The 13,274-nt window shown below is 44.8% G+C and overlaps 1 protein-coding gene across 4 annotated transcripts in view; it reads left to right on the top strand.

Moving 5' to 3' along the window:
* The window catches only part of GALNT17 (polypeptide N-acetylgalactosaminyltransferase 17), a 430,203-nt gene that overhangs the window by 218,315 nt on the left and 198,614 nt on the right, over window positions 1–13,274 (top strand). For all 4 annotated transcript variants that reach the window (XM_045819620.1, XM_045819622.1, XM_045819619.1 and 1 more), the window contains exons 4-5: window positions 7,715–7,889; window positions 10,163–10,360. In XM_045819620.1, coding sequence (XP_045675576.1) covers window positions 7,715–7,889; window positions 10,163–10,360 — 373 coding nt within the window. The remainder of the gene's footprint in view (window positions 1–7,714; window positions 7,890–10,162; window positions 10,361–13,274) is intronic.

Raw genomic sequence — 13,274 nt, 5'->3', positions numbered from 1 at the left:
AACATCACTAGCCCTGGAAAAGATCAAAATTCAAAATTCAACACTTTCGTGCCACGAAAAGTCAAAATCTTGTAAGTCAACTCATTGTGAGTTGGGAACCATCTGTGTAGGGCAATATTATTGTCTATATTTACCATGCTGGGCATGAGAGGCCTGTGGCTTATTTACTACTTGTTTTAAATTTGTAGCCTTAAACTCCATCCATCTTATTCTCTACCCCACTTCACCGCCTGGAACCCAACGTTTTACTCTGTATTTTATAGGTTTAATTTTTTAGATCACACATGGGTGATATCATACAATATTTGTCTTTCTCTGTTTGAAAGATAATTTTTAAAAATTCATTATTGGCCTTTATATGACTACTTGTATGCGTTTGTTTTGCCAGTTATTACAAACATAATGATATTACCAGGCATGCCTGAAAATCCAGGTGTTTTAAGTCTATTTTTATGTTCTTTCTATGGCATCATATTCACATGTATACAGTACTGAATATTTTATATGTTTGGTTTAAAAGACACAGCAGAACTGGACAGCATCATGACCAATGTCTGGACTGGTACTCTGTGTTGAAAACCATGTTCCCCCTGAGCTATGTTATGGTCCTCAAGCTGAAAGATCCCATTGGGGAACCAGGGCGCTGGAGGAGAGGGATGAGCACAGATCCAAGGTGTGGGCCCTCCCCTCGGAGAGGTCAGAAGCCTCTTCCCTGAGTCTGGGGGAGCTTTGGGAGTTAGCTTCTCTGATCCCAGTCTTGGTTATCTGGTTCCCAGAAGTCAGGGACTGGCAACCAAAATGGGGATCAGAGAAGCTAACTGGCAACAGAACTTGGAATCAGATCTTCAGCAGGGCCTAGGGGTTTGACTCACACCCAAAATCCCCTTTACCTCTTCCTCCCCACCTTCAAAACTGACTAGTGCTCACAGACAAGAAAGTCACAGATTGTATGTTTCCACTTTATGAAATATCCAGAAGAGGCAAACTCACAGAGACAGGAGGCAGATTAGTGATCTCCAGGGGATGAAGGAGGGTGGGCAATGGGAAGTGACTGCTTCCTGGCTGCAGGGTTTCCACTGGTGTCGATGACAAAGTTCTGGAACTAGGAAGTGCTTGTGGTTGCACCACACAGTGAATGTACTGTGTGCCACTCAATTGTAGCCTTTAAAATGGTCAAAATGATAACTTTCAGGTTGAGTGTATTGACTGCAGTAAAAGCAATTAAAAACAAAACAAAACAAAACAGCCAGTGCTTTTGAGAACATTGGGGATTGCATCAGAATTGTCTGGAGTGCTGGTCAATACCACTAATGACACTAAATTAGAAACTCTTAAAGCAGGTCTGGGAATCTGCATTTTCACAAGCTCTCAGCTGATTTCCAGGTAGGGACCACACTCTGAGGAACACTGGCTTTGAGGCAGTCATCTTCTGTTCTTAATAAGAACATGGTATGCATGCTATGTTCTTGTCCTAGCTGTCACAACCTGTGCATTCCCAGCTAGAGCATGCCCAAACCTCAGCAACTGCTGGCAGGGAGAAGGGTTGGTAATATGTGGCTGTGGTGTTGACATTGGCACTGACGGTGATAGAAGTAATCCTGGTAGAATTGTAGCACTGGTAGCAGTAGTAAGAGGAATAGTGAGAGCGAGAACAGTGCCATGAACATATGGGGTCCTAGTCAAGAGACTCACCTAAGTATAAGGGTGTTCCATGCAGGGGTAGCCAGCAATCAGGATCCCAGTTTTGGAAATGACAGGACAAACCCTCATTATGTAGACTGGGTTCATCTCCAAGGGGCTCAGTCTTGCAGATGAGACAAGACAAGAAGGCCCAGGTAGTGAAAAATGCAGAGATGGGCAGTGGCCACATTGGGATTCTGGAACACCTGTTTGGTTATGATGAGTCCTCTTCCACGCACAGAGGCTGATTCATTGCAGATGGAGCTGGGTAGGGGGTCAACTGTAAGCCAGACCTATTCAGAATGTGTTCACCAGAACAGCAGACCCTTGGAATGTATTAGAAATGCAAGGTCTTGGATCACGCCCCAGACTTGTTGGTAATGCTGGTACAGGTTAAAGTTTGAGAAACACTCATCTAAGCTTACAATGATTCTCCCAAGTTTCCATACCTCGAGGGAGCATTAGAACATTCAAAAAGTCTCATCATCAAGACCTGATAACTGTGAAGTTTGAGAGATACAAATGTTGTTGGTAGAAATCAGGGTCGTCCATGAGATCATGAGGCAAGCATTCCAAGGACCCATGCACAGAGATTGTGGTGTGGCAAGATAGTTTATTTGTCTAGGAATCTGCCCCTGTGTTTCCAGTGTCCCATCTCCCTCCGTCCCATCATGGAAACAGTCCAACCATGTCCTTAGTAAAGCCAAAACAAACCAGTGTCCAGCGCTTCTGCTTCATATTAAAGCTTAGTCGTTTGGAGCCCATGCAGTTGGTTGGGGGCCCCAGTAGCTGCTAGACTTACATGGTCACATGTTCTGGGATGGGAGAGAACACACAAAGGCACGGGATGAGTGCTTTACTGGGTGGGAGAGAGAGAGAGAGAACACTTCTTTGTTCCCCTGGGATTATATTAATTTGGATTTGGGATGGACCAGGTGCTTTTACAAAATACCCAATCAAATTCCCAAGCTTTCATAGGCTTTTTGACAGGTCTACCCCTTAGTTAGATTGACAGGCCTCCATGGTCAAGCACCTTTCTCTGTGGCCCTCAACAATCTGGTGCCAGAATGTAGAAAGGAGGAGTGTTAATCCCTCTTGAAAGAGCAATATTTTGATCCACTGGGGTGTGAATCTGTAGCTTCCTGGTGAAGCAAACAGGCTTATGCTCCCCAGTTTATTAAATTCAATGTCTAATTCCCTTTGCCCCCTTCATTAATAACTAGTTAACCACCACAGTAGCACAGACATGGCCCAACCCTAAGGGGCATGGCCACTTCCAAATGCACATCTGTGTGGCACTGATGTTCATGCACTTGCTTAGGGAGCAGGTGGAAATATATCTGCTGGGTCAACACTTCCTTCTGAGCAGGGCTTACAGACAAGGGAGTGGACTACTTGTTTATTCTCTAACATCACTCAAAGTTCAGTATCTAAATATAATTCCATAATAATGCTTTATTTGCGGTAGTACTGTTTGTAACTTTCTTGTTGTCAATGTGTACTCCTTAAGCCTAGATGACAGGTGTTTCTTTTATTGTTAAGAAGCAGATATATCTGCCTCCTGGTCCTTTCTGATCACAGGCAGTATTTGCTTCTTCCCTGTTGACCTCTCCAAATGCTATTTACCAAAAGCTAACAAACACAAGGATTCCCAAATGGCTCTAGACCCATTTAGTATTGGATTTTATAACACTGGAAGGTAAACATTTATTTTTGCAGAAATTAGTTTTTGTTTTCCTCTCTGAGTTTGTCAGTGAGAAAAATCTTATGTAAAATGTTTTTCTCACTGTTATTGTACTGTGGTAGAATGGGTTCATTTGTTAAGGATGACATTTCTTATGCAAAGTGTTTTTCTTACTGTTATTATAATGTCTTAGAATGGGTTCATTTGTTAAGTGTGACATTTGGGGATTTGTTTCCTTCCCTTGTGAGCCTGGGGACTTGTTTTTACTTGGTTAACTTGTGGGTTCTCTCACTTTAAGGCAATTTCCACATCTCAGAACATCAATGCCCTCGGGCTGTCACAGTCAGGTTCCCCCAGGACCGCCTGTCTGGAACTCTCTCCTGAGCAGTCCTACCCATCGTCTTTTGCCCACAGGGCCCAGATGCATCCAGAAGGGAATTCCTTTTTCTCACTGGTCCCATCAGGAACCTACTATTTGCTTAAATCAATGGTCCATTCTCAACTATTATTTCCTCTAATACATTGGTTTTCTTGACATTGGACATAGAGTAACTTTTTGAGGAGAAGAACTGCATCATTTTCAGCCATGTAGATGCTCTATACATATTTGTGAAAGGAATGCATATTTGTGAAAAGAATGCACATATCCTGCTTTTGTAAACTTGACCCTTGATGTGATTCAGCCTTTTTGATGCTATTTCTAACTAGTCTTAATCTCTAGCTTGTCCTCCTGCCTCCTCAATACACATTTCCCAAAGTGCGGTTCTAGGCTTCTTCACTCCTTCTCCTGGGACTCTCACCCTCTCATAGCCATTATCTCTCATCACTGTGTCCCCAACACTCTGCACCTTTTCTTCTCACCTCTGGACCATTAACTCGGCTCAGCAGTCTACCCCTGAATGTCTGCAGGCACTTCAACTGGTCCCCAGGGGAACTCATCAACTTGTTTTTCTGCTTCTCTTTTTTTTCTCTTTTCTAATTAATAGCATCTTCCCAGTCTCACAGACACTGGTAATTCTGTAGATCCAATTTAATGCTTATGTTTTTTGTCTGGAATAGTGACTGAGAGCCCCCGTTCAAACCCCTGCTTAACTAAACAGAACCTTCTCCATGAACACCTGCAACCACAAGAATCCCTCAATGACCCTGCATGGCACTTTCCTCCCATGGCCACTTTTTCCCCTGTGCCCTTTGCCTTCCTTTCCCTTGTATTACTGAATATTGCAATTTTTTGAACATGTCTCATCTCCTTAACTAGAGTGTAAGCATTTTGAAGGAGCACTTGTGTCTCAGTCAATTTTGAGTCTGGGCAGGGCCCCAGGCCAATCAATACCTTATGGGGCACAGATTCACATGCAGGGGCTGGGAAGAAAAGCCTGCTCAAGGTTGCTTGTTCTCAAGCCCTGCTAGTGGTGCCATCTCCCTCAGAATCCCATAGGCCATCACTTCAGTTGCACGTGAAACAATGCGTCCTGAACCGTGTGAGAGTGAAGCTGGTGTCACCCATGCACAGTGGGACACTCACTTCAAAACGATATTGACTAACTAGAAAGATAAGCTGTTGTTCATGAGAAATTATCAAAATGATCTATATTAATATTAACAGACCAATTATTATTAGAAATAGCATTTATGGAATGCATGCAATTTTATGTAAAATCTCATTTATTCTTAAAAGCCATAGGGTACCATTTTTGTGCCCTTATATGTTCCGAAGCCCTTTAAAGTTCATATCTCAGGAGCTGTGAGATGTAGAAGAGCAGTGGTGGTGGACCACACTGTCTTTTGCCAAACTTGTAAATGCTTGTTCTATCCTCTCTCTCCCCTGAAATACCTCAGTCACAACCACTAAACAAACGAAGAGACCACTTGACACTTAGACATGGTGACTGGCATGGCCAGGACTGACATCCAGTTACTGGGCAGAGTCAAAATGGGGTTCCAGGTCACCTGGCAGCTGAGGGTTAACAGTGCCTGTGGGTCCCCCAGCATGGTGCTCAGTGCTCAGCATTCCAACTGTTCTCATCCAAGTTGCTGCCACCATGGGCCAGCCCTTGTGAGAAGGCAGGATTCCACCACACCTTCCACAGGTGCATTGCCTCCCAAGGCTTGTCCTTTCATCCTCCCTGGAATTCATGGGGAATAAATGAAAAACCAAATGGGCATGGCCTGCCTAACCTTCTTTCTTTTTAATTTTGTTCCAAGAAATTTAACTAACACACAGAAAGACCCAGTCAATAGGTAGTAAATGGTTTCTAGAAGCTGAACATCCTTTGGGCCACCCCAGTCTCATTTACTCGGTTATCTTTCTAGTTCATGGTGAGTGAAGAAGGAGAGGGCGCCTGCAGCCTGGCTTCTTTACCAGTCGCCTCGCCCGCTCTAGGGGATGGCAAAGATGGTAGCTGTACGAGCAAAGACGTCGACATAGATAACCTCGTGAGGGCATACTGTGTGCTAAGCATGGGCTAAGGCTGTTGTCCTGTGTATTTCCAACTCTATGGTTCTCAAAGTGTGGGTCCCCATACTAAAGGGTGGATGCTCCTGGGTCTTGTTAGAAATGGAAATACTCAGGCCCCACTCTAGACCTTCTGAAAATGGAACTGTGGGGAAGGGGCCAGCAATATGTTTCAACACCTCCAGTAATGCTGGTGTTCCCTCCCTTTTGAAGACCATAGTTCTAGCAAATAGGTCTATTTTTTCATCTCGGGCACAGCTTACTCAGGCTCCCTGGGCTGCTCTGATATCTCTGTTCAAGTGTCCTACACCTACATGGAGGGAAAATAATTACGAAGACTGGTTACTCAATGTTCGGCATGTATATGATGCCAGGGATAATTCTAGACATCTGTGTATATTAACTTGTTTAATGCTCACCAAAACCCTATGGGGTCCGCCTTCTGCAGATGATGAAATTGAGGCACAAACTGATTGGTTGAATTTCCCAGGGCCACGCAGGTAATAAATGCTAGCACTAGGCTCTGAACCCAAGGCTGTCTGATGCCGGTCTGCACTCCCAGCCACACTGTATGCCTCCTTAGAGGTTTCTGCCATCTCCCCACCCAGGTTCCATTTTTAATCCTTTCCAAGCAGCTGTATTAGTCTGCTAGGGCTGCCATAACAAAGTACCAGAGACTAGGTGTCTTAACAGAAATTTACTTTCTCATATTTCAGGAGGCTGCATCACTCCCGGGAACAACAGTCTGACCTAGCGAGGTCACCCTGTATGTATGCTGCAGAAGTATGGCTTTAATTTCCCAAAAATTGCCTTGTGTAACTAGGTTGTGAGACTTTTGCACAGTATCTGTAAATACAGCTTTCCTGGGTTTCATTAGAGCGCACTCAGAGATCTTCTAAAAAGTCTTCTAAAGTATTGTTGTGAACCTCTGTCATTGCAATCACCTGGGCTGCTCCTGGAACCCCTGAGTGTCCTATCGCATGAGCCTGACTCTCCAAGGGTAGATCCATGGGGTGTGCGTATCTAAGAACCCCTTTTCTGTCAGCCTCTCCTGGACTCTTGCATCTAGTGATTCTTTGTATAAAAAGGTATCATCGACCTTTAAGTCTATGAAATTGGGCACATCTGGCCTGTGTTTCAGCTCTTCCATTACTAGGCGTGTGACTTTAGGACAGGTTAGCATCCCTGAGACTATTTCTTAGTTTGAAAAGCAGGAATTAATCTAGGTAATTAATAGAATTAATCTAGCAACTTCCTAGGGCTGCAGTAAGGATTAAATTAGATCATATAAATAAAGCACTCAACGCCACATGCTTGTGGAAGGAGATATGTGCGAGCTCTGTCAGCGCCACTTCTGCCCCATGGTAGCATGTTCATTTACTAAGCAAATATTTATTTTACATCCTGAGAGCAAAGCACTAATCCTTTAACATCACATCTGGCGCATGACTACATGTCTGGATCACTTAGCACATGTACGGTAAGAACCGGTGTATGTGCAGATGGAAATGCCCATACGGCAGTTGATAAATAGGACCATGGGACAGTGGGATGGTGGGCATGCTGGCCAGGGAAGGACAGGGGGCCACAAAGAGAAGAAATCTTAGAGGACATCTGCCAGCCGGCAGCAGTGGAGACCTAAAAGCCAGGCCTGGATTCTACCCAGGCATACACCTTGGGTGCTGAAGGAGCACAGCTGTTCTGGGCTGGCATGGTGGGCTGAGCATCAGTGGTCTTCTGACTCACAATGGCTGAGTTGCCTTTTCTACTAGAGTTACTGACACACCAATTTTTCTGCAATCTCTGAACTTCCTGAAGATCTGTTGGCATCACAGTGGGTTGGACACATATTTGAAATGACAAGTTACAGACCTTCTTGTGTTTTGCATTTACAGAGGAGCTGAAGGCCCCCCTGGAGGAGTATGTGCACAAACGCTATCCGGGACTGGTGAAGGTGGTGCGCAATCAAAAAAGAGAGGGCCTGATCCGAGCGCGCATCGAGGGCTGGAAGGCCGCCACTGGCCAGGTCACTGGCTTCTTTGATGCCCACGTGGAATTCACTGCTGGCTGGTAGGTCGTAAGTTGAACCCTAGGGGCCTGCAGGTGGTCAGGAGCAGTCAGGAGGTGGGGCACTGAGCCTCATTCCCCCGAGGCCACTGGAAGAATGGAGAGGGGGTGGTTGGAAAAGAAGGTGAGACTGTAGTCTGAGATAAGACTAGGAAGCAAGGAGAAATTTGTCTGTTGGCACTCAGTCCATCATTGTCATTGTCATATGTTTATGTGATTCCTCATTCTGGGGCAGGCACTATGTGTCAGCTTTCACTCCGTTTTCCTGTAGCAATCATCTGTAACCTCCTGACTGATAGTGACAGGGCTTTCTATCTTGTCCATGTGCCAGGTCCGCTGTGGGTTGTTTGTGGCTCAGAGAGAAGAACAACAGCGGAACCTTGCAATGGCTGTGAGAGTTTCTGCTCTGTTGTGACACTGTCACTTCTGCTCACATCCCACTGGTCAAAGCTAGTCATATGTCCAAGCTAAGCATTGATTGGGGCTTAGGGAGAGAGTATATGTATCAGGATGTCCCCTGGAAGTGGGGAGCAAATTACTGGGAACAGTTGTAGATTCTATCACAGACTGGAGATCAAATTCCTCACTTCAGAAGCAATATTTGAACATGGTTTTCTGTCCCCATACTCAATAACTTCTACCAGAGAGATGGACTGAGCTGGATGCTTCTAAATTCACTGTACCAGACCACCCTGGAGGAAGTGTGACCCATTCAAGGAGGCAGTGAGGTTTTGGGGTTAGGGCTGAAGCCAGACAGACCATCTGGGTTAGAAACCTGGTCTGCCACCAGCTGGGTATGTGGCCTGACTCAAGTGACTTAACCTCCCTCTGGAACTGTTTTCTCATTTGTAAAAGGGTGACCATAGTAGCTATTGAAATGGGATTATTGTGAGATTTAAATTAGCCAGCACATATGACAAGTTTAGAATGGTGCCCAAGTTGTAGTAATTATAAGTATGAGCTATTATTAGCTCATTAGGAAAAATGTGTGTTCAGAGATTAGCAAATGCATCATATGGTCAAGAGTCACTTGAATAAGATGGAAAAGATGGTTTAAGAGTTGAAAGTAAGAGAGAGCCTTCCTGCTGGGGGAAATTAGGGAAGTCTTCCTGGAAGAGGTGTTAAATGATCTAATAAGCCTTGGTAGGTGGCCAGACTTCCAGTGGCAAAAGGGCATTCCTGGATGAGAGCAGCATGAGTGAAGATTTGGAGGGGGCATAGCACTGAAGCATGGCTGAAAGCTATGGAAAGTCCATCCCATTTGGCTTCAGCCTAGATGGTGTGAGTAGAAGTACTGGAGGCAGTATATGGTCCAGGATATATTTTATTGCTCATTTTAAATAGAAAGATGAGGTGAGCCAACAGGTAATTCAATAGCTGCAAATGAAAAGAGATGTGATGTCGGCCGAGCATTCTCATTATTTTTCCAAATAATGCAGAGGAATGGGATTTTCACTTGACTCTTTTCCAGAGCTTGTGCTCTAAGTTAAGTGGGGAGATTAATGTCCTGGCTTGTGAGAGCCATCTTCTCCTTCCTGAATGTGGGGAATGATCCCCTCCTGCATCTGCTGCAGAGACACACATTGGCAGGGTGTCTTACCATCTGCTTTTTCCTAAGCCAACAGAGCTACACCTAGAATGTCCAGCCAGCTCCCTGCCTATCTCCAGGGATGCCCTAAGGGGCAGATTTGCTAGGAGGCAGGATTCTGCCTACGTTTGCATTTAATTCATCTGGTGGCCATTGCTAACCAATTCAATTAGATCTCATTTAAGAAATCAACTAAATAATCAATTAAAACAACGGAAATAGTCACACACACAAAGAAGCTTATTAAAACCAGGCCATCAAGAGCAGAAGTGACCTATTTTGGGAAAGGGAATTCAGTTCCTGCAGAAAATACTGGTTTCCACCAGTGCCCTGAGGGGAAACTGGAAACACTGTATAGCTGAAATGCGATGGAATCATAGAGTTCAGACGGCCCTGCTTTGGCCGGCACTGTTGGCATAAAAGACAGGCCAGGCACATTGTGAAACCTCGCTCCAGGCCTCTCCTGCGGGTGTCAGCATTGAGCATCCCCCGTGGGCAAGGGCCGAGTCACATGCTGCAACTGGGGCAGGCTGCTCGGGAGCTGCGGTTTCTGTCTGAGTTCCAGCCTGCCAAGGCCCCACCTTTATGTACGTGGCTTCTGTTCATTTCCTGTGGTCGTGGGGGTCTGTGCACCTTGAGGTGTGGTTTACCACAGGAGAGAGATTTTATTTCTACTTCTCTGTTTCAGGGCTGAGCCGGTTCTTTCCCGAATCCAGGAGAACCGGAAGCGGGTGATCCTCCCGTCCATCGACAACATCAAACAGGACACCTTTGAGGTGCAGCGGTACGAGAACTCGGCCCATGGGTACAGCTGGGAGCTGTGGTGCATGTACATCAGTCCCCCGAAAGACTGGTGGGACGCCGGAGACCCTTCTCTCCCCATCAGGTCTGTGGCAGGCAAGCTCTGGTGGCCACTGAGTCCCTGTGGGACCAGAGGACAGGAGCCAGGGGAGGGAGGCTGGGAGAGACCCCTGGGCACGGAGCAGCAGAGGTGAATGGCTGCTTTAGGAAACCTGGGTGCCCGGCTGTCACAGCATTTGACTCCTTCAGCTACAGTTTTCCAGTGTGGCTTACCAAACAGAAATACTGAAAAACTGAAAGCATAGTGTAACCCAGGGTGTCAAAGTCCCCTTTCTGAGACCCCAAGTGGGCTTTTTTGTTGTTGTTCAGCACAAGCTAAATTTAATTGTTCCATCCAGCATTAAAAGTGGAGGCACACAAAAAATAATAACTCAGTGGCCAAACAATGGAGAAGTAGAATTATGTTGGCTCTCAGGTCAACTTCTCATTTTGGCTTGTGGTGGACAAGGTGTACATACAGGAGGACAGAAGGAGGAATATTCACTATCTTTCTGGGAAGGGGATGGTAGTTTTCTCCAGAATCAGGGTTCCACCTCTTTTTGTCCTTTCATGGTCCCTTCTGGTTATCGTCATGGTGATTGCCAATTGTCAAGGTGCTGGTGGGTGTGTCATTTAGCATGGAGATTAGATTATAACGAGATTTGAGGTTGTTGAGTGGCCATCCGGATTTCAGCTGGCTTTAACTGACTCCTTCTTAGGAAGGAACTATTACCTGCTGGCCATCCTGTTTCTTCAAGATAAATAGAGTTAGGGAGGGGAAAGGGGTCAGCCAGGCCATTTAGGCCTCCTGTGGAGTGTCAGTAGGAATGAATGCTCACACTTTTTGATTCTTCCTTATATCTGATACACCGTGTTCAGGACCTTTTAAGTGTGAGGTTTGAAACATTAATTCCTGGGCTCTTTCATACTTGCCACCTTTATTATTTCAGTGCTCTCCACCCTTCTTCATGGTACAGGAGTAGAAAAGGAGAATATTTATGTGGCACCTGGGGTGACCGAGGGCCTTGGGGTGGCTCTGCAAGAGCCTTGCCCTAGTTCCCAGCCAGCCTCCCTGGAGACAAGGAGATCACAGCCTCATGGTGTTTGGGTTGCGAAGCTCACATACAAAGGGTATTGAATGAAGCAGGTGGATTTTGAGGCCATGTTTGTTCCCTATGGTTGTTGTAACAAATTTCCACAAACTTAGTGGCTTAAAGCACATGAATTTATTCTGTTACATTGTAATGGTCAGAAATCCTAAGTGAGCCTTAACGGAGCTGACCCCAAGGTGTCTGCAGAGCTGGGGCCTTCTGGAGGTTCAAGGGGAGAATTCACTTCCTTGCCTTTTCCAGCCTCAGGAGGTTGTCCCCACTCCTTGGCCCGTGACTGCATCTCACTCCTTTCCCCCATTTCCTTCATCACATGGACTTCTTCTTTCTTTGACTTTCTTGCTTACCCTTGTGATGGCATTTGGCGTCCATGTGAATAATCCAGGATAACCTCCCCATCTCAAGATCCTTAATCACATCTACCCAGTCCTTTTCCCACATACAGTAACATTTGCAGGTAGATTTGCAGGTGGGGGGGCGGGGGGGGTCATTATTCAGCTCACTATGAATGCCCTGATTTTTCAATTAAGATGATAGTTCCATACTTTCTGTGATTTCTAGTTGAGGGCCAAACTGATTTAAAATCTTCTTGGTTCTGTCTTAAGTTAGAGGAGATGGGAGAGGCATTCTTTGTCCTAGTTAGAACACTGTCGGTATGAAGGGGGATAGAAAGAATGAATAGTGGAATAGGAGTAAGAACATCGTACAGGTAGCCGTGCAGTTCTTTCTCAGTTTACAAAGTTTCAATAAACAAGAGTAAGATTGTGAGATGTACAGAAACCCACCCCACCCCAGCACCCTACCCTCGCCTTGTGTTCTTTTATTTTTCTGCTCAAATTGAAAGCTGAAGAACAGCATTAAAGTAGAGACACCTATGGGCAAATCTTTGTAACAAGGAAGGTGACCTTTTGGGCCAATAAATGTCTTAGCTGGAGATGCCTCCGTGGCTCAGTGTGCACCCCAGCCTAGATGGTCAATGACTTTGTGCAGTGCTGCAGGGCCACACTCTTGGCTGTTTGCAAATAATAATGTAGATACGTCACTAAAGTGTCATCTGAGAACCAAAGCGCAACCACTGGGGTATTTAAATTTTAATAGGTGAGATATAACCTTACACCCATTTGAATGACTATGATTTAAACAAAAGCAGAAAAGACAAGCACTGGCAAGGATGTGGAGAAATTGGAACCCTTGTAGATTATTGGTAGAAATGCAAAATAGTATAGTCACTGTAGAAATCAGTTCCTCAAAATATTAAAAAATAGAATTACCATATCCATCAATTACACTTCTGGGTATATACCCAAGAGGTCTGAAATCAGGGTCTCAAAGAAATATTTATACACCCATATACAAATTATTCACAATAATTTGCATTATTCACAATAGTCAAAAGGTGGAAGTCACCCAGTGTCCATCTACAGATGAATGGATAAACATAATGAGGTATATACATACGATGAAATATTATTTGGCCTTAAAAAAAGAAGGAACTTCTGACACATGCTATCACATGTATAAACCTTGGGAACATTATGCTAAATAAAATAAATCAGTCACCAAAAGGCTATATGATTCCACTCATGAAGCACCTAAAACAGCCAAACTCATAGAGACAGATAACAGAATGGTGGTCACTGGGGACTGGGGACGGGGAGGAATGGAGAGTTATTGTTTCGTGAGCATAGGGTTTCAGTTTTGCAAAATGAAAGGAGCTATGGAAATTGGTTGGTACTACTGAACTGTACACATAAAAACAGTTAAGATAGTAAATTTTATTATGTGTATTTTACCATGATTATAAAAAATTAACACAGAGCACTTTAAAGACTCCTTGGCTCTCAGATTTTG

The sequence above is a fragment of the Phyllostomus hastatus genome, unplaced genomic scaffold (assembly GCF_019186645.2).
Source record: "Phyllostomus hastatus isolate PE091 unplaced genomic scaffold, TTU_PhHast_1.1 phas_scaffold_385, whole genome shotgun sequence".
NCBI lineage: Eukaryota > Metazoa > Chordata > Mammalia > Chiroptera > Phyllostomidae > Phyllostomus > Phyllostomus hastatus.
Note: the sequence above shows the minus strand (reverse complement) of the source record. Positions and strands in the feature narration are given on the sequence as shown.